Here is an 18,168-nt window from a genome sequence, read left to right as displayed (position 1 = left end):
TTTTAAGTATTTCATAACTTCAAGCTTTAACCTACACCATTGCTAATCACAGTGAAAAATTCTATAGGTTTTGCCTGAAGTGATTTAATCTTGCAACCAAAATTACAGTCCTAAATTTGCATCCATTGGCTAACAATCTCATTGATCAGAGAAAATATTGTTGTTCCGTGGATTTATGCATTTTCTTCAAAGCTGTGTTCACTTGTAAAATGAAAGATTCATCTTAAGTGGATCAAAGATGATTTCAATTTTAAACTTTGCTCATTCGAGGTTCAAGGCATGCCACATCTCTTCCGTCTGTGCTACTACTGTGGGGTTTTCACTATAGTTTAGGAAATTTCCAATCCAAGCACCGATGCCACGCAGTTTTAATTTCTTCACAATAGATGACTTCAAAGAAATGCTATCTGGATCATCATACCAAACCTCATGGTGTGTATTATTAACCTGTAGGGGAAAAAAAAAAGCCAACAAGAGTTACACAGGGTAGCCTTAGGCAACAAATGCTGGCGTAGCCAGCAATGCCCATATCCCATGAGTGAATAAGAGAAACCCTCCTTTGTAATCAATTATGAAAGCAGCTGTGATCTTATGTATGCTGTAGTGAAGCAACTTGCAGTGCAATGGTACTGTCCCATCCTCTGAGCCAGAAGACAAGGTTCATTTGCTACGGAGGTGTATCATAACATTTCTGAACAGATTAATTAAAAATACCTAGTACTGTAGTGTCCTGCAATATGCTTTTTGCACAGTTACAGTTTTAGAAACAAAACCAGAAAGTAACTAAATTACTAAAATTGACAAAGGTAACGGAAGTATTCACCTGGAATTGGAATAGAGTACAAAAAAATTGAATAAGTCACTAATGCTGTTAAAATAATGATCATTTGACTGAATTAGCCACTCATCTGACAAATTTCAAATAATTACATAACAATGATATTTACTGAGTGACACATTTTCGGTTGTGTCAAGCACATATGTTCTACTCAAAAACAAAGTTGCTGGAAAAGCTCAGCAGGTCTGGCAGCATCTGTGAAGGAGGAAACAGAGCTAACGTTTCAGGCCTGGTGACCCTTCCTCAGAACAGAGAATTACAGACCAGTGAGTCTGACATAATTCTCTGTTCTGAAGAAGGGACACTGGACCCAAAACGTTAACTCTGTTTCCTCCTTCACAGATGCTACCAGACCTGCTGAGCTTTTCCAGCAACTTTGTTTTTGTTCCTGATTTACAGCATCTGCAGTTCTTTTGGTTTTTATTATGTTCTACACAACTTTTGGCTGGTTTTCATGTAGTTGGGCTCAATCTGCCCAGATGATTCCGGGATTCCTGGCGCCAGCGTCAGAATAAGGAGTGTGTGCTGGTGCAAGTCATGGGCCTATGGGGATGGGATTTCCACATGCCCTCCCCCTGCCAACTCCACGACACCCCCCCCCCCCAGGCATACTCTTGTATCACCCTCACTCCCAGGTTTTTGTGAAGAGAGTCTGACCAGTTCTTCAAGGATTCATGGTGCCCAGCCTACCTAGCTCAAGGATGAAAACCCAGCCCAGTTCGAGGACATTCTTTAAGAATGAAACAATCTGCGTTCATACAGTGCCTTTATATAGTAATACACTATAGTGCTAGTCAGAACATATCTGTCAAAACCTGATATCAAGATACCTTAAGGAGATGTTCACTAGTGCTATTCAGAAAGATTTAAACTAGAGTGGCAGGGGGCTGGGAACCAGAGCAGCAGGTCAGCAAGTGGAGGGATTGAGAGGAAGGTAGATCTTAGGACCAGTAAATCAGAAAGAAATGACAGTACTAATGGGCCAAAGTATGATTATTTCAATGCAAGGAGTATTAAAGGTAAGGCAGATGAGCTTGAGCCTGGATCAGTTCATGAGACTATGATGTTGTGGCTAATACAAAGACTTAGTCGAGAAAGGGACAGGACTGGCTGCTAAACGTTCCAGGCTTTTGTTGTTTTAGACGAGATAGAGAGGAATGTAAAAGGGGTAGAGGAGTTGCCTTACTAATCAAGGAGAATGTTACATCTGCACTCCAAAGGGGACATTCTGGAGGATTCATCCACTGAGGCAATATGGACAGAGCTCAAAAATAAGATGGGTGTAGTCACTCTGATTGGATTATAGTATAGCCTCCCCACCACCGCCCCCACCCCTCTCCGAACAACCACCAAGAATGGAGGAACAAAAATGTTGGCAGACAATGGAAAGATGGCATAAAAACAGAGTTATCATAGTGGGTGACTTTAACATCCCCCAATGCTGACTGGGACTCCCTTACAGCAAGAGGCTTAGATGGGGCAGAATTTGTTAAGTGCATCCAAGAGGGTTTCTTGAAACAGTATGTGGACAGTCCAACTACAGGAGAGGACATACTGGACCTTGTATTGGTTAATGAGGCTGGCCAGGTGACTGACCTTTCATTGAGGGACCATTTTGGATACATTGATCACAATTCCTTAAGTTTTAAGAGCTAACACAGTGTGGAGCTGGAGGAACACAGCAGACCAGGAAGCATCAGAGGAACAGGAAAGTTGACGTTTCGGATGTGGACCTTTTTCTGAAGAAGGGCTATCTCTGACTCCAGCATCTGTAGTTATTACTTTCTCCTTAAGTTTTAAGACAGGTATGAGTAAGGATAAGTCAGGACCTTGTCGAAAGGTACTAAATTAGCTGAGGGAAAATTACTTCAGTATTAGGCAGGAGCTAGGGAATGTTAATTGGGAGGAGCAGTTACCTGACAAGTCCACATTTGATATGTGGGAACAGTTTAAAGACCTGCTGTGGAGAGTTCAAGACCATCATGTTCCTGTAAGAAGGAAGGATAAGGAACCCTTGGATAACAAGGGAGGTTATGAATTTAGTCAAAAGGAAAAAAGCATATGTAAGGTTCAGAAGTTAAAGTTGGATACAGCCCGTGAGGAATATAAGGAAAATAGGAAAGAACTAAAGCAGGGAATTAGGATAGCGGGAAGGAGCCACGAAATAACCTTGGCAAGTCAGGCTAAAGAGAATCCCAAGCCATTCTATACATAAATTAAAAACAAGAGGATAACTAGGGAGAAGGTAGCACCACACAAGGATAATGGAGGGAACTTGTGCTTGGAGGCAAAGGATGTGGGTGAGACCCTAAATGAGTACTTTGGGTCAGTATTCATTCAGGAGAAGGATATAGAGGATAGTGAGATTTGCATGGAGTAGGCTAATATGCTACGGCATTTTGAGATCAAGGGAAAAGTGGTGTTGGGCTCTTGAAGAGCATTACGTTTGATAAGTCCCTAGGGCCTGATGGTATCTACCCGAGATTACTGAGAGAAGCAAGAGAGGAGATTGCTGAGACCCTGACCAAGATTTTTGTATCCTCATTAGCCACTGGAGAGGTCCTGGCAGGCTGTTGAGTAGCTAATATTGTTCCTCTGTTCAAGAAGGGAAATAGGGACAATCCAGGAAAGTATAGACTGATGAGTCTTACAAAGATGGTTGGGAAGCTATTGGAGAGGATTCTTAGGGATAGGATTTATGTACATTCGGAAAAGCATGGCCTAATTAGGAATAGTCAGAATGGCTTTGTGCAGGGCAGGTCATTTCTGACTAACTTGATTGAATTTTTCAAGTAAGCCACAAAGGTGATCGCTGAAGGTAGAGCAGTGAATGTTTTCGACATAGATTTTAGTAAGACTTTTGACAAGGTCCCTGATGGTAGGCTTATTCCAGAAGATTAAGATTCATGGGATCCCCAGTGTCTTGGTCGCATGGATTCAGAATTGGCTTTCCCTTAGAAGGCAGAGGTAATGGTGGAAGGGTATTTTTTCTGGCTGGAGGTCTGTGACTAGTGGTGCTCCTCAGGGATTCGAAATGGGACCTCAGCTGTTTGTGATATATATATATATATAAATGACTTGGATGAAAACATGGATGGGTGGGTTAGTAAATTTTCAGACGATACAAAGATTGGTAGAGTTCTGGATTGCGTAGAAGGTTGTCAAAGGATACGGTGGGATATAGAACAGTTGCAAATATGGGTGGAGAAATAGGCCAAGTGATGTGAAAGGGATTAGAATAATCAGATGGGCGATTTTGACAGACATAGATGTGATGGGCTGAAGGACGTTTATCTGTGTCGCAGACCTCACTGACTCAATGATGCCAATAATGTCATTCCTTCCTTGTCCACTCAATTTTTCTGTTATTTTCACTGTGCCTGGTTCAATATTTTGGGGTGCCCTTCCATCCCAAAAACTGCAGCAGTTCAGAAAAGCCGTTGACCACCACCTTTTTCAAGGGCAATTAGGGATGAGCAACAAATGTTATTCCAGCCAGCCATTGCCCACAGCCAGCCATTGCCCACATACCATGAATGAATAAAAGAAATGAAACACTGCAATGTTCACATTCTACAAATCACATTGAAATGCATAGACTCCACATTGCTTTGATTAATGGATAATCTTACCATGTAGATATAGTAGGGGGCTTTATGGTCATCATCCCAGTATCTGCCACTAAGTGATTTCGGCAGGCGCCTCATGATCTCCTTGTATGGAATCCAACGACTAGATCGAAAGCTACAACTGGATTTACTCAAATGAAACACTGTCAAATCACATCTACCAGCCTGAGAAGTACAAAGAGAGGGACAACATCTCGTGAATAGAGTTCCTCTGGCCCCTTCGAAAATGCAGAAACGGTATGATTAGTTTACAAATTAAAAGACCATGCAAGACAATTAAAGATATTAAAAGGCATATCATTTCTAAAGAAGGACTTGGAGAAAGGCTAGGAGAATGGGCAAAGAAGTGGCAGATGGAATACAAAGGAATGATAGAGGTACAAACCATTTTCTGAATAGGGAAAGGCTTCAGAACTTCAAAAAAACTGAAATTAAGAATTGACTGATCACCATGAAATCATTGATGATTGTTGGAAAAACCCATCTGGTTCACAAATGTCCTTCAGGGAAGGAAACTGTCATCCTTACCTGGTCTGGCCTACATTTGACTCCAGATCCACAGAAATGTGGTTGACTCTCAGCTGCCCTCTGAAATGGCCAAACAAGCCACTTAGTTGTGCAATTCGCAACCAAGTCTCAAAGAAATGAAACTGGACAAATCACCTGGCATCGACCGAGGCACCGGAAAAGACAACAGCAGAAACAGCCCTGTCAACCGTGCAAAGCTCTCCTCATTGATATCTGTGGGCTAGTAACAAAATTGGGAGAGCTGTCCCACGAACCCGTCAAGCCTGGCAGAGTCATACAGAACCATTCATGACAAACAATGTCCCTCACCATTCCTGGATAGGTCCTGTCTCACCAGCAGGACAGACCCAGCGGAGGTGGGCGCACAGTGGTATACAGTGCGGAGTGAGTTGTTTTGGGAATCCTCAACATTGACTCCAGACCCCATGAAGTCTCATGGCTTCAGCTTAAACATGGGCAAGGAAACCTCTCACTGATCACTATGTACCGACCTCACTCAGCTGATCAATCAGTACTCCTCAATGTTGAACAACACTGAGAACATGCACTCAGGATAGAAAGAGCACAAAATGTACTCAGGGTGGGGGATTTCAATGTCCACCACCAAGAGTGGCTCGGTAGCAGTACTATTGATCAAGCTGGTCGGGTCCTAAAGGATATAGCTGCTCGACTGAGTCTGTGGCAGGTGGTGAGGGAACCAACAAGAGGGAATAATATACTTGACCTCATCCTTACTAATCTGCCTGCTGCAGTTGCATCTGTCCATGGCAGTATCTGTAAGAGCGACTATTGCACAGTACTTGCAGTGACAAAGTCTAGCCTTCACATTGAGAACAACCTTCATTGTGTTGTGTGGCACTATCACCGTGCTAAATGGGACAGAATTCACACAGATCTAGCAATTCAAGACTGGGCATCCATGAGATGCTATGGACTGTCAACAGCAACAGAACTGTACTCCAGCACAATCTGTATCCTCCACTCTACCGTTACCATCAAGCCAGGGGATCAACCCTGGTTCAATGGAGAGTGCAGGAGGGTATGCCAGGAGCAGCATCAGGCATACCTGAGGATGCAGAACCAACCTGGTGAAGTCACCAAACCGGACTACTTGCACACCAAACAGCGCAAATAGCAAGTGATAGACAGAGCTAAGCGATCCCACAACCAACAGATCAGACCTAAGCTCTGCAGTCCTGCCACATCCAGTTGTGAACAGTGGTGGACAATTAAACAACTCACTGGAGGAGAAGGTTCCACAAATATCCCCATCCTCAATTTTGAAAGAGCCCAGCACATCAGCGCAAAAGGTAAGGCTGAAACATTCACAGCAATCTTCAGCCAGAAGTGCTGAGTGGATGATCCATCTTGGCCTCCTCCAGTCGTCCGCAGCATTACAGATACCAGTCTTCAGCCAATTCGATTCACTCCAAGTAAGATCAAGAAACGGTTGGAGACACTGGATACTGCAAAGGCTACAGGCCCTGACAACATTCCGGCAATAGTACTGAAGACTTGTGCTCCAGAACTTGCCGCTCCCCTGGACAAGCTGTTCCAGAACAGCTACAACGCGGGTATCTACCCGACAATGTGGAAAATTGCCCAAGTATGTCCTGTACACAAAAAGCAGGATAAATCCAACCCGGCCAATTACTACCCCATCAGTCTCCCCTCGGTCATCAGTAAAGTGATGGAAGATGTCAGTAACAGCGTTACCAAGCAGCACCTGCTCAGCAATAACCTGCTCAGTGACGCCCAGTTTGGGTTCTGCCAGGGCCACTCAGCTCCTGACCTCATTACAGCCTTGGTTCAAACATGGACAAAAGAGCTGAATTCCAGAGGGTGAGGTGAGAGTGACAACCCTTGATACCAAGGCTGCATTCGACCAAGCGTGGCGTCAAGGAGCCCTGGCAAAACTGGAATCAATGGGTATCAGGGGGCAAAAGCAAAAGTTGGAGTCATACGTGATACAGAGGAAGATGGTTGTGGTTGTTGGAGGTCAGACATCTCAGCTCCAGGACGTCCCTTCAGGATTTGCTTAGGGTGAGTGTCCTCGGCCCACCTATCTTCAGCTGCTTCATCAATGGCCTTACCCTCCATTATAAGGTCAGAAGTGGATTGTTTTACAATGATTGCACAATGTTCAGCCCTATTCACAACTCCTCAGTTACTGAAGCAGTCTATGTTCAAATGCAACAAGATCTGGACAATATGCAGGCTTGGTGACATTCACGCCACACAAATGCCAGGCTATGACCATCACCAATGAGAGACAATCTAACCACTACCTTTACATCCAATGGTATTTCCACCACTAAATCCTTCATTATGAACATCCTGGGGTTTAACATTGACCAGAAACTCAACTGGACTCACCACATAAACACAGTGGCTAGAGCAGGCCAGAAGCTAGGAATAAAAACAAAGTTGCTGGAAAAGCTCAGCAGGTCTGGCAGCATCTGTGGAGGAGAAAACAGAGTTAATGTTTCAGATCTGGTGACCCTTCCGCAGAACAGATGCTAGGAATACTGTGGTGTGTAACTCACCTCTTCACTCCCCAAAGCATGTCCACCATCTACAAGGCACAAGTCAGGAGTGTGATGGACTACTCCCCAATTGCCTGGATGGGTGCAGCCCCGCAATACTCAAGAAGCTTGACACCATCCAGGACAAAGCAGCCCGCTTGAATGGTACCACATCCACTCCCTCCACCACCGATGCTCAGTAGCAGCAGTGTGTACTATCTACAAGATGCACTGCAGAAATTCACCAAAGATCTTCAGACAGCACCTCCCAAACCCACGACCTCTTCCATCGAAAAAGACAAACCACCTCCAAGTTCCACTCCGAGTCACACACCATCCTGACTTGGAAATATATTGCTGTTCCTTCACTGTCGCTTGGTCAAAATCGTGGAATTCCCTCCCTAAGAGCATTGTGGGTCAACCACAGCAGGAGGACTGCAGCGGTTCAAGAAGGCAGCTCACCACCACCTTCTCAAGGACAAGTAGGGATAGCTAAGAAATGCTGGCCAGCCAGCGACGCCCATATCCCACAAATAAATAAAATAAAATCTGAAGCTCAAACAGACTTGGGAGGACTAGTTCAGGGTTCTTTTAAGGTTAACATGCAGGTTCAGTTGACAGTTAGGAAGGCAATTGCAATGTTAACATTAATTTCAAAAGGGTTAGAGTACAAGAGCAGGGATGTACTGCCGAGGCTGTCTCAGGCTCTGATCGGACTACATTTGGAGTATTACCAGCAGTTTTGTAAGCTGTATGTAAGAAAGGATGCTGTGATATTGGACGGTGTCCAGAGGAGGTTTACAAGAACAATGCTGAGGATTAAGGGATTGTCATATAAGGATTGGTTGAGGATTCAGGGCCTGCACTTGATGAAGTTTAGAAGGGCGAAGGGGCTCTGATTGAAACTTACAGAATTCTGAGGGACCTGGTTAGAATGGATGTGGAGAAGATGTTTCCACTAGTAGGAAAGACTAGGACCCAAGAGCACAGCCTCAGAGTGGAGGAACAACCCTTTAACACTGATATGAGGAAGAATTTCTTCAGCTAAAGGATAGTGAGTCTGTGGAACTCATTGTCACAGAGGACTTTGCAGGCCAAATCACTGAATGTATTTATGACAGAGATAGATGGGTTGTTGATTAGTAGAGGGATCAAGGGTCATGGGGAGAAGGTAGGAGAATAGGATTGAAAAACATATCAGTTAGATTGAATGATGGTGCAGACGTGATGGGCCTAATGGCCTAATTCTATCCTGGTCTTATGGAAAGACTGACACCTCATTATAGTACATCGAGTAATTACCTACTCATTCCCAAATCCTTGCCAAATTATTTTAAACCATCCTTTAGAATTAGCAAACTGCCCACACTGAATAAGCAGTTCTGTTCAGGTATAATCCATCCAGCCTTTAAAGGCTTAATTTCCTTTAGAACCTATCCCAAAGGTCCTAGAAATCTACAACAATCCCACTGGCACCTCCTGCCAATCCTGCCATTATTCCTCCATTTTCTATATTTATTGTGGGTGGTACTGGGAGATCTTTTTAAATTATTCATTCATAGGATGAGGGTGTTGCTGGCTAAGCCAGCATTTACTACCCAAGCCAGCATTTACTACCCACCCCATATTGCTCAGAAAGTACTTAAGAGTCAACCACATCGTTGTGGATCTTGAGTCACATGTTGGACAGACCAGGTGAGGATGGCAGATTTCCTTCCCTAAAGGACGTAAGTGAACCAAATGGGTTTTTCATTCCCCCCTACCCCCAACAATTTGCAATACGTCATTGTGGATCCTTAATTCCAAAGTTTTTATTAGATTTGAATGTCACCATCTACTATCGCAGGATTTGAACCAAGGTCCCCAGAACATTACTTGAGTTTCTGGATTGATAGTCTTGCGTTAATGCCACAGGCCCATTATCTCCCTGTCATCCAAAGATGACTCCCTTTCTGGTCTTGCCTGCTAGTTGTCTCCCTAAACTTTGGACTGCAAGACCATGTGCTTCTTTCTATGAAGATAGTTTATCATAACATGGCCATAACCGCCAGCTGTCAACCACTAGCAGACTTTGAGTGACCTTTACCCAGGAGGTAGGGAGGTAACACACATTCAAATTTTTGCCTGCACATGCAGAAATGCTTTTTCATCTTTACTTGCTCATGGGATTCGTTTATGGCACAATGGTTCAGTGTTTGTGCTGTTGCCTTACAGTGCTAGAGACCTGGGTTTGATTCCAGCCTCAGGTAACTTCTGTGTGCAGTTTGCACATTCTCCCTGTGTCTGTGTGGGTTTCCTCTGGGCGCTCCAATTTCCTCCCACAGTCCGAAGATGTGCAGGATAGGTGGATTGGCCGTGCTAAATTGCCCCCATAGTGTCAAGGGATGTGCCAGCTAGGGTGGGTTAGCCTTGGGAGACGTGGCATTACAAGGATAGGGTGGATCTGGATGGGATGCTCTTCAGAGAGTCACTATGGCCACAATGGGTCGAATAGCCTGCTTCCACAATCTCAGCTCTCTATGAATCTACAATTTTATTTGGGTGTCACTGGCAAGATCAGCATTTGTGACCCATTCCTCATTGCCCCTGAATCTAAATGGCTTGCTGAGATCATTTTGGGGGACTAGAGTCATATGTAGGAAGGATGGCAGAATTAAGACCATAAGGCCAGAAGATACAGGAACAGGAGTAGACCATTCAACACCTCGAGCCTGTTCCGCCACACAATAGTATCGTGGCTCACATCCACTTTCCTTTCATAATGCACATTAGTGAACCAGTGAACAGTATCTTTTCCCCTCCCAAATTTCTGATCACTCTACATCTTCCAGATTTTCCGTGACCTCCCTATGAGGCCCCTATTGCACTCCCCTGATCCTGTATTACCTGCTTAGTTTTTCTAAACTCTCTGGTGGCCACTAATTCACTCAAAATAAACAGAAAAACTTTACTGAAGTAGTCTACAAGCAAACTGAAAAGGACAAACTATTGGGCTGTTTCAACATAGAAATGCCCTGGTGAACAGTTACCAATAAGTTAGCTACACTCCCTTTTTGCCTCAAAGAAGTGCTGGCAAGGATAGTCATAACCATAACATACAACTCCTACTCTGAGCTTTCCGGAATTAATAAGCATTCTTTAAGTTATATCTTTTTTCCCTAATTCTCAAAACTATTCAAAGTGGTGCCAGATCAAGGCAACACTGGAAAAACTTTTCACTGTACTTTACTACTTTTCTCATTGCAAAATGCACCTAAGAATAAAATCATTCATTCATTCAATTTTCGAGTCAAATGGATACATCAGAAAAATTAGTGTAATGTAAATATCGAAAAGTGCTAGAAATTTTAATGGAAGAGGAAGCAAGGTTTTGAAAACATTAAGAATTTTCGAGAAGAAGTTAAACATGTCTCTTAGGGTCAAAGGGGTCAAAGCATATAGGGAGAAAATGGGAACAAGGTACGGAATTGCATGAGATAACAAGGTGTGGAGCTGGATGAACACAGCAGGCCAAGCAGCATCAGAGGAGCAGGAAAGCTGATGTTTCGGGCCTAGACCCTGAATTGCATGATTGCATTACACATGGGAGTTGATGGTGCAGTGGTATTATCGCTGGGCTGTTAATCCAACAGTGCAAACCACTGAACCACCGTGCCACGAACAAATCCTAGATGATGTCCCGGGGACCAGGTTTGAATCCTGCCATAGCAGATGATGGAATCTGAATTCAATAAAATATCTGGAATGCAGAGTCTAATGATGACCTTTGCTGATTGTTGGGGCAAAAAACCCACCTCGTTCACTAATGTCCTTTAGGGAAGGAAACTGCCATCCTTACCTGGTCTGGCCTACATGTGACTCCAGACCCAAGCGATGCGATTGAGTTTTAAGTGCTTCCTGCGCAATTAGGGATGGGCAATAAATGCTGCCTGGTCAGCGACGCCCTCATCCTGTGAATGAATAAATTGGCCACGATCGTATTAACGGCAGAGCAGGCTTGAGGGCCATATAGCCTACTCCTGCTCCTATTTTCTACTTTTTCATGAAAGCAAGTTAGCCAACATGAAACAGAATAGACTATTCCAAAATACAAGTCCATGCCTTAATTGAACAGCTAATGCAACACAGGGATAAATTATAGATGATCGGACTTCTGATTTCTTGTGCAAGGCAAACTAATAAGTTTAATCTTACCTCAAGGAAACGCTGGCAAGTATAATCATAACCATACCAGGGAACTCCCATTATGAGTTTCTTGGAATCAATACCTAGATTGATATAAGCTGAAAGACCTAAAGGGAAGTAAATAAATGACAGTTTTAGATCAACATTGACAACGGGCAGGTAGACCCTGAACCAGAAATCGATATTATACATACCTGCTAATGTCTGGTTATAGGGAGCATTTGGCTTTGCAAGACAATCACCCAGTGTTCTACGTTCTATGTCAAATGACATCACATATAAGAAGTCACAGGAATTTGCAATTGCTACATAATCATAACATCGACCAATTTCACAATGCGGAGACCAGGGTACGTTAAATGTGACCTAAAATAGAAAAATAATAAGAAATTAATTTCTTCTAAGGGTATGAGATGAAATGAAGCATATACTTCTGAGTTACTCACTGCAGGACTCCAAGAGCAGGTCAGAGGCTAGGAATACTACAGCGAGTAACTCCCCTCCTGACTCCCCAAAGCCTGTCTACCATTGACAGGGCACAAGTCAGAGTGTGATGGAATACTCCCCACTTGCCCTGGATGAGTGCAGCTCCAACAACACTCAACAAGCTCAACACCATCTAGGACAAAGCAACCCACTTGTTTGACACCACGTCGACAAAAATCCACTCTCTCCACCACTGATGCTTGGTAGCAGCAGTGTGTACTATCCACAAGATGTACTGCAGAAATTCACCAAAAATCCTTAGACAGCATCTTCCAAACCCATGTCTACTTCCATCAAGAAGGACAAAGGGAGCAGACACATGGAAATACCATCCCCTGCCAGGTAACCTTCCAATCTACTCACCATCCTGACTTGGAAATATATTGCTGTTCCGTCACTGTCGCTGGGTCAAAATCCTGGAATTTCCCTCCCTCATGGCATTATGCATAATCCTACATCACAGGAGCTGCAGCACGTCAGAAAGCAACTCAGCACCGCCTTCTGAAGGAAAATTAGGGATGGGCAATAAATTCTGGGCTAGTTAGCAATACCCACATCCTGTGATTGAATAAAAAATATACAGTGGCTACAAAAGCAGATCAGAGGCTGTGAAATCTGTAGTAACTTATCTCCTGGTTCTACAAAGCCTGTGACACCAGCTAAGAAGCACACATCAGGGAAGTGATGGATAATTTTCCTCATGCCTGATTGAGTTAGGTTCCACAAAACTCCCCAATAAAAAGGAGCCAAACTGATCGCCACCCTACCACAGTTGATTCTATTCACTCTCTTCACCATCACTGCACAGTTGCAGCAGTGTGTACCATCTACAAGATGCATCCCACCAAGTGCCAGGTAATCTGCCAGGCAATAGCCATTTTCAACAACAGAGAATTGAACAGGGCAGGTGGATGCTGAAAGGGTTGTTTCCCATTGTGAGAGAATCTAAGTCCAGAGGGCATCATCTCAGAATAAGGGGTCACACAGTTAAAACAGAGATGAGGAGGAATGTCTTCATTCAGAGTGTAGTGAATCTGTGGAATCCTTTACCACCAAAGGCTGTTGAGGCTGGGCAATTCAGTGTATTCAAGGCTGAGATAGACATTTTTTAATCAGTAAGGCAACCAAGGTTATAGTGAAAAGGCAGAAAAGTGAAGTTGAGGATTATAAGATCAGCCACAAGCTCACTGAATGGCAGAGCACACTCGATGGGCTGAATGGCCTGATTTTGCTCATATGTCTTATGGCAACGTCCTTTTGGGCTGAACATTCTGGATCATACCAGCTCACTTCAAAACAAATCTCTTCTATTCTCTAGTTCATTTGGTAGTTATCTAAGAGCTGTATTCTCTGGTTACTAACCCACATACTACTGGCTACACTGTCTCCTCATTGACATTATCAAAGCATTTTGCACATTGAACCTTTTGTAGATATCCTCAACTCCGTTTTCCTTACCAATCTTGATGCCCTTACAGATTAAAACTGTCCACCTCAGTATGAATATATTTAATGATCCAGCCTCAACAGCCCTCTGCAGCAAAGAATTCCATAGATTCACTCCCCTCTGAGAAAAGAAGTCCTCCCATATTGGTCCAAAATTGACGACTGCTTATTCTGAGATGATGCCCTCTGGTCTTAGACTCTCCCACAGGTGGAAACAACCTTGTCATATCTACCCTGTCAAGTCTTCCTACGAATCTTATATGTTTTAATAATGTCACTTCTCATTCTTCTAAACTCCAATCAGTGTATGCCAATTTATTTGAACTCTCCTCATAAGAGTCCCTCCATACCTGGCATCAGCCCATGAAACCTTCTTTAGACTGCCTCTAATGTCAGTATATCTTTCATTAGATATGGTAACCAAAGCTGTTCGCAGTATTCCAACTGTGGTCTAACTAATGACAGAGATACAAACAGAAGTTGCTGGAAAAGCTCAGCAGGTCTGGCAGCATCTGTGGAGAGAATCAGAGTTAACGTTTCGGTCAAGAGACCCTCCTTCAGAACTAATGCCTTGTGTAATTTTAGCAAAGACATCCTATGTTTATACTCAATTCCCTTTGAAATGAAGGTCGACATTCCATTTGCCTCCTCTAATAACTGCTGAACTTGGATGCTAACTTTTTGCGATTTATGCACAAGACTTCCCAAGTCTCTCTGTTCTGTTGGTGGCAGCTGCAATTGTAACAGTGAATGCAGAATAAATAATCCTCAAAGAACAAATACAGGCACAGTGGACCCAATGGCCTCTTTTTGTGCTGTATCATTCTTGTGTGAACGTTATGGTTTCACTCATTCCATCCCAGGAAGCTGGGCTTCAATTTGTTTGTATAATTCTGAACTGCGAAGGCTAATCTACTGAAAATTCAGTTTAAGCTATTTCAGACTAAACCATCTAATCTAAGCAGCCTTGTACTGTGACAATGCAATAACAAACAGCAGCCAGATGTAATTTCACTTATCCAGAAATTAATTCGAAACCACATCAAAGTATTGGCTCTTTTACCTGAGATCCTGGTATTTCACGATGAAAGATGTGTGCAGTTTCCTGAACCAAGTGGGATAGTGCATGATAACTTTCAGATCCAGGCTTAAGGACTTCCCACATTTCCAAATTGATGCCGTCCATAAAATGTTTTCTTGCTAGCAGCACTTTTTTTTTGATCCAAGTTGCTCGCTTCTTTTGATTTATCAAGTTCTGCTGCGATATAGTTGCTGAAGTGTAAAGGAAAAGCAGCGAATATTTATAAGATAAAGTCAACATAGTCTAACTAGACAATAGGATTGCTCACGAATTACAGAGAGACAACTGGTGTTGGTTTAACCTGGGATTCTCCATATCTAAGGTGAGGAGTGAGGTTGAGAAGGAGAGTCCTTTATGGTAACCTCAGCCAGTGCAAGAAATCATAGAATCCCTGCTGTGTGGAAACAGGCCATTTGACTCAGCAAGTCCACACTGACCCTCAGAGCATCCCACCCAGACCCGTTCCCCTATAACCCCACCTAATCTACACATCCTGAAACACTACAGGCAAAATACTGGCATAACCAGCAATGCCCACATCTCATGAATGAACTTAAAAGCAATTATTCACATCAAACCAGTCCTGTCTCTCAGTGCTCACAAACCCAGCAAAGACCAACCGGCTTGACAGGAGAAAAGCAAAAAATAAGTAGGGGCCAATCTCCTGGAATTAGGAACAAAGGCCACTCAGGAGTCAATGTAGGTATAAAAGCAAAATTAAACATGAAGGAAGTTCATATAGATCATTCAGATGGAGTTAATTCCCATTGTGAAATTTCTTGTTTTTTTTGCATAAGATTTTGATCTCATATTACTTAATGGCAATCTAAACTGGAAGAGACAAACAAGGGAGGCTGCAATACTGTGGAACAAGTTTAGAGAGACATTTTCCATTATTAACATGTACAGAGGAATTGTTAAGTGGAAACATGCAGTGCAAATATGTGGAAAAATCTGACAATGGGAAGTAATGCTTTGCAGACAGAAAAGATGTGTCATTGTGAAATTTTGATATGTTGTGCAGAATAATTTGCAACTGTTGTATCAGAGTTGGGTGAGGAATTTATGGAATGTTAGGGGAAGACAAATTAGAATAACAAAGAAAACTGTGTACACTGCATGTTCCTTTATAAGACATTCATAATGATCCTGGTGTTAGATAGAATCACAGAGCCATACAGTCAGACAATACAGAAACAAAGCCTTCGGTCCAACCAGTTCAAGCTGAACAAAATTCCAAACTAAACTAGTCCCATCTGCCTGCTCCTAGCCCGTATTCCTCCCAACCTTTCCTATTCATGTACTTACCTAAGTGTCTTTTAAATGTTGTAACTGTGCCCACATCCATCACTTTCTCAGGCAGTTCATTCTACATGTGAACCATTCCAAGTGTAAAAAATTTGTCCCCATGTATTTTCTAAATCTCTCGCCTCTCACCTTAAAAATATGCCCCCTATTCTTGAAATTCATCATCCTAGGGAAAAGACACCTGCCAGTCACCCTATCAATATCTGTCATGATTTTACTAACCTCTGTAAGATCATCTCTCCTGTGCTCCAGTGAAAAAGTCCCAGCCTATCCAGCCTTTCTTTATAACTCAAATCATTTTTGTAAATACACTTTACCCCACTCCTTGTATAAAATTTTTGAATAAATGTATTATCCTCCTACACTTCTAAACCATAGAGGATTTTACTGTTTCAGTTTGAAACACTGTTAGTGTACATTTATATCATGGTCCTTTGAGCTATTGAAAATCTTTATTTTCTGAGACAGCCTCCAGCAAATCTATGAATAAACAGAGGCAAAGAAGAAGATAAACAAAAGTTTTTTAACAGTATCTTGACATTTATTTTAAGTTTCTCCCACTTGATCCAGCAGGTTGCAACCAATTTTATAGTTCAGGAGGAGACTCACATGTTTGGGGTCAACTATACTTACAGAATAAAAACACGTGATCATACCAGACAAACAAGCAGACAAGAATGACTTGAAATGCTCTGATGCAATTTTTTCTGATAAAATTAGTTACCTTTCAGGACAACGCGAACATTATTTGCATGAGCATGACACAATAGCTCACGGTCATACTTTCCAAAGGCAACAATAGTCGTGATCTTCGACCAGTCATACTGTTTCCAATCCATTCCTCCACTATCAAAGACAACAATCTGGTACAAAAATAAAACAGTCAATCAAGGAAATGACATGAAACAAAAATCAATCTATCTTCAGTCAATAACATTGTTCCCCCCAGTAACAGATCAGGAATGGGATCACAAACAGATTGAGCCTTTGGGTCATTTGCTGGATCATTTGTGTCCATACTCTCCACTTTGCAACATTACACTGAAGTGCATACTACCCTCAGCAACTACTAATCAGTTACTTTGTCATTTTACACCATGGTTTGTCCCAGGATTGTTACATTGTATTCACTTTAATCCACACCAGAATCTCAGTTTTACAAAGGTGAGATGAATTCACAATTTTATTATGTGACCACAAGATTCTTAACTGGTGTTTCAGAGTCAATATTCTGTCAAAACAGCAATCCTGAACCATGGAATTGAGCTGTCATAGTAAGATCATGCATCATTTATGAGTTTACATCTCAGAGAAACATTTTTAAAATAGTATTTAAATGTTGTTGCATTTACATTCATGGCACATATAGGCCAGACAGTTACTGTCTCCAAGAAGAGAGAATCTAACCATCATACCTTATAATTCAGTGGCATCACCACTGCTGAATCCCCCACTATCACCATCCTGGGAGATACCTTTGACCTGAAACTGTTCAAGCTATCCAAAAGCAGCTCAAAGCTATGAATTCTGTTAGGGACTCACCTCCTGACCCTCCAGAAGTTTTCGTCATCTACACGGCAGAAGTCAGGGGTGTGACGGAACACTCCCATTTGAGTGCAGCACCAACAATGCTCAAGAAGCTTGACACCATCCAGGACAAACCAGCGAGCTTGAGGGAACCTACCACATTCAGTACTCCATTGCGGATGCTCAGTAGCAGCAGTGTGGACTATCTACAAGATGCACAGCACAAATTCACCAAGGCTCCCCCAACAGCACATTCCAAACCCGTGACCACTTACATTTTGAATGACAAGGCCAGCAGATACATGGGAACACCAGCGCCTGCAAATTCCCCTCCGAGCCGGACTCAGCCTGGGCCTGATCCTTGGCTTGTGTCAACGACCCTTGTCCAACCTGGATCCCCCAGGATCCGGAGTGGGACTGGAGCCTGGCTGGGAGGGACACTCTCTTTCTTAGCCGAAGGCAGGCCATCCCCGAGGAGGGAGGGAATGAACATCCTAAAGAGGAGAATTTCTCCCAATTCCCACAACCGAGCAGAAAGAAAAAAACCGAGCAGGGGGTAGAGAGAGGAGCCGCAGCACATGGGGAAAGACAGGAGCTCCCACACCAATGCTCCAT

At 43.0% G+C, this 18,168-nt stretch overlaps 1 protein-coding gene across 1 annotated transcript; it reads right to left on the bottom strand.

Moving 5' to 3' along the window:
* Nucleotides 1-261: 261 nt before the first annotated feature.
* LOC125456363 (di-N-acetylchitobiase-like) lies at nucleotides 262-17,672 on the bottom strand. Its single transcript, XM_059647695.1, has 7 exons — nucleotides 17,569-17,672; nucleotides 16,751-16,889; nucleotides 14,701-14,909; nucleotides 11,900-12,071; nucleotides 11,715-11,812; nucleotides 4,471-4,632; nucleotides 262-447 (listed from the first exon to the last, which is right to left on the bottom strand). Exons 2-7 carry the CDS (start codon nucleotides 16,863-16,865, stop codon nucleotides 262-264), a joined length of 942 nt encoding a protein of 313 aa, XP_059503678.1. The 5' UTR covers nucleotides 16,866-16,889; nucleotides 17,569-17,672.
* Between the last annotated feature and the right edge of the window lie 496 nt (nucleotides 17,673-18,168).

The sequence above is a fragment of the Stegostoma tigrinum genome, chromosome 8, assembly GCF_030684315.1.
Source record: "Stegostoma tigrinum isolate sSteTig4 chromosome 8, sSteTig4.hap1, whole genome shotgun sequence".
NCBI lineage: Eukaryota > Metazoa > Chordata > Chondrichthyes > Orectolobiformes > Stegostomatidae > Stegostoma > Stegostoma tigrinum.
Note: the sequence above shows the minus strand (reverse complement) of the source record. Positions and strands in the feature narration are given on the sequence as shown.

Bases quoted from the DNA above. Each gene is read 5' to 3' on its own strand.
- LOC125456363 (XM_059647695.1), bottom strand. From the start codon at position 16,865: ATGGATTGGAAACAGTATGACTGGTCGAAGATCACGACTATTGTTGCC. The intron at 11,813-11,899 runs GTATGTATAATA...ACTTCCCTTTAG, and splicing joins CTATAACCAGACATTAGCAG to GTCTTTCAGCTTATATCAAT. The intron at 4,633-11,714 runs GTAAGATTAAAC...TGTACTTCTCAG, and splicing joins CTTGCCAGCGTTTCCTTGAG to GCTGGTAGATGTGATTTGAC.